Source organism: Oncorhynchus gorbuscha, unplaced genomic scaffold (assembly GCF_021184085.1).
Source record: "Oncorhynchus gorbuscha isolate QuinsamMale2020 ecotype Even-year unplaced genomic scaffold, OgorEven_v1.0 Un_scaffold_1985, whole genome shotgun sequence".
In the NCBI taxonomy this organism is placed as follows: Eukaryota; Metazoa; Chordata; class Actinopteri; order Salmoniformes; family Salmonidae; genus Oncorhynchus; species Oncorhynchus gorbuscha.
This window is the reverse complement of record NW_025746611.1, coordinates 12,038-14,673: the sequence shown is the minus strand read 5'-3', so window position 1 is coordinate 14,673 and position 2,636 is coordinate 12,038. Positions and strand designations below refer to the sequence as shown.

General features: G+C 44.9%; 1 protein-coding gene across 1 annotated transcript; it reads left to right on the top strand.

The window, feature by feature from the left end:
- Nucleotides 1-813: 813 nt before the first annotated feature.
- On the top strand, nt 814-2,426 carry LOC124024736 (calcium-activated potassium channel subunit beta-4-like). Its single transcript, XM_046338533.1, has one exon. The coding sequence runs from the start codon at nt 1,538-1,540 to the stop codon at nt 1,907-1,909; it is 372 nt and encodes a 123-aa protein (XP_046194489.1). The 5' UTR covers nt 814-1,537; the 3' UTR covers nt 1,910-2,426.
- The last annotated feature ends 210 nt before the right edge of the window (nt 2,427-2,636 follow it).

Here is a 2,636-nt window from a genome sequence, read left to right as displayed (position 1 = left end):
CCTCTGCTATTCTAATCACTGATGTATCCAACTGAAGCCCAGTTTGAATCGTGGTATTCCGCTGCACAATAGCCCTCTGAGCTGGAACAAACTAGGCCAGTCATCAGGTCCAGGAAGCTTAGTTTAATCACCTCTGTTATATTCACATATTAGGGACAACAAACTGGGCATGTTTGGATAGAGACAGACCTTGGATAGGATAAGTAATCGCATCCCCCCCCTTAAGTTTTAGATGCCTCTCTGTAACAGAGCCTGTCCCACTGGATGTTAAGATGCTGATCAAGGTTGATTGTAGTAGTAGTGATACTGATTTGTCCCTGCATCTAAATGTAAGCATCATCTAGAAATCCTTAATTAATATAAAATAGTCATTACTTTTATGAAAACAGTTTCCATTATTATTTCAACACTTGATAAACATTTGTCATTTTCCATTAAAAGATAAAAATCAGAGTTGACAAGCAGGTTCCAATCATTTCTCTCTCTCTCAAACAAAACAATGTCAGACAGTAAACAGGGTGTTTATAAAGATGCAGTGAATGGAATTACCGCTGGTTAATGGCCCTTACGATACAACACTATGTGCGTGTGTTTATGTGTGTGTGTGTATGTTTCTATGTGCTTTTCAAGAAAGCCCCAAAATGATTCTGTACATCTAGGAAGTGAACAGATGCAGACCAGCTTTAGGCTTTTCTGCCACGTGCACGCCACCGAGCGCCGTACACCACCGTAATCGTTGGCGGGCACTGCTGATTACGCTAAAACTCGCATGGCATAATGCTTGCTTTTTGATTGGTCAACTATAAGCTTTTTTTTGTATGCCAAGCCAAGTTATCATGTGTCCTAAAGCTTAATGACGTAGGTCATTATTTGTGTTATTGAATGTGTTAATAGTAACTAGTTTAGCCTAGTCTGTCAACAGGTGCACCCTGGAGTGATGCGTCAAAACAATACCGTCCAATCAGCGTAATGAAGTTGGTAACATTGGTGTCAGCAGAAGAGACCTATTTTTAACTGTAGAAAGATCCTCGCCTCAGGCTATATAGGCTGGTCCTCAGACCTCTCGGCACCGTGAGCAGAGAAAGCGGGCTCCATCTCTAAAGGGGCAACAGTAGACCAGTTTGTCCACAGCGAAGTGATGGATGTCGGAGCCACGGCGAGGGACCGCTGCAGCGCATCATCTGATCGGCAGTAAAGGGAGCGGCATTTACTCCGAACCGAATCCCAGATGCAACATCCAGCCTTTCAGCGAAATCCACATCTCTACGGACCGTTGTGATATGAAGTAGATATCACGCGCATAAGAGCGAGGGGAGGAGGGACAGGCTGGACCGCAGCTGCTCCGCTTTCGCAAAGTTCTCCATGCAGAAGGGAGGGCGCGGAGGCCGGTTGAGTGAGAGGGACGTTTTCCTAGAGGCTGCCAGTGTTTGGGGCAACACAGCGCAGAGAGAGAGAGAGAGAGAGAGAGAGAGAGAAGCCCCTCTCCAGCTCTCCTCTCCGTCACTTTCGAGCTCTTTTCAGACCGAAGAGGAGCATAATGGCGAAAATGAGGGTGTCATACGAGTACTCGGAGGCGGAGGATAAGAGTATCCGACTAGGACTGTTCCTCATCGTCTGTGGCATTCTGTCCCTCTTTATCCTCGGGTTCTGCTGGCTCAGTCCAACTCTACAGAGCATGCAGAGCAAACCGGCCAACTGCACGGTGGTGTCCGTGCTCAGACCGGAGGAGATGTTCGAGTGCGTGTTCACGTGCGGGGCGGACTGCAAGGGGACTTCGCTGTATCCGTGTCTGCAGATATTCGTCAATAATTCCGAGTCGAACTCCGTGGCTCTGCTGCACTTTGATGAACAGCAACTGGTGCTGAACCCAAAGGTAAATGACGACAACTCTAGAACGAGAACACTGTGAAGGAGCGCTCTACACTTTATAGTCGACACAGTGTTGCAGTTACTGAATGCAAAGCTGTGAACGATCGATACAGTAGCAAGGCAAAGTGTCTGGCTGGAAAAGTTCCCAGTCTCAGTTTATTGACATGAGATCGATATTATGTTAATAGTTGCCTGTTTTTTAAAACTATGTTAATGTAAACACGCTGTTTGTATACTAAAGACGAAATAACATTCTTGCTATTTTCTATTCCAAAGATATGGCAAAATAATCACAGACTTAAATAATGAGTTTAACTTTCGTAAAAGTCACTTTACAGCAAGTGTGAGAGGATCTACACCTGTCCAAGTCTATTCTAGAGACATAGCCTCATCATCACTCACAAAGAGAACCTCTACTGTGATGAAGAGGAACAGAGAAGACTAAATGACTCCCTTTGGGACAGAAAGCCCAAACGTCTGTGTGAGTGAAGGTCTCTTTTCTTTTCAGCTGGTCCATTAAACTCTCTAGTCCCATTGTGTGTGATATTACTTTTCAGACGTGCACCTCTCAGACTACAAATCGGGAATGTCTTGGTCCTTTTGAGAATTTCTTCAAATTCTCTGTGGTCATCATCATCATCATCATCATCAGTTATTTCTAGCTGACTTCAGAAGGGTTGAAATCCAACCTTCTCATCTTGTGTTCTTCTGTAGATAGTGTGTTTATACCTTTGAGGGGGTACTGTAGGGCATTGAACTCTTCCTGT

Coding starts and splice junctions, on each gene's coding strand:
- LOC124024736 (XM_046338533.1), top strand. CDS start 1,538: ATGGCGAAAATGAGGGTGTCATACGAGTACTCGGAGGCGGAGGATAAG.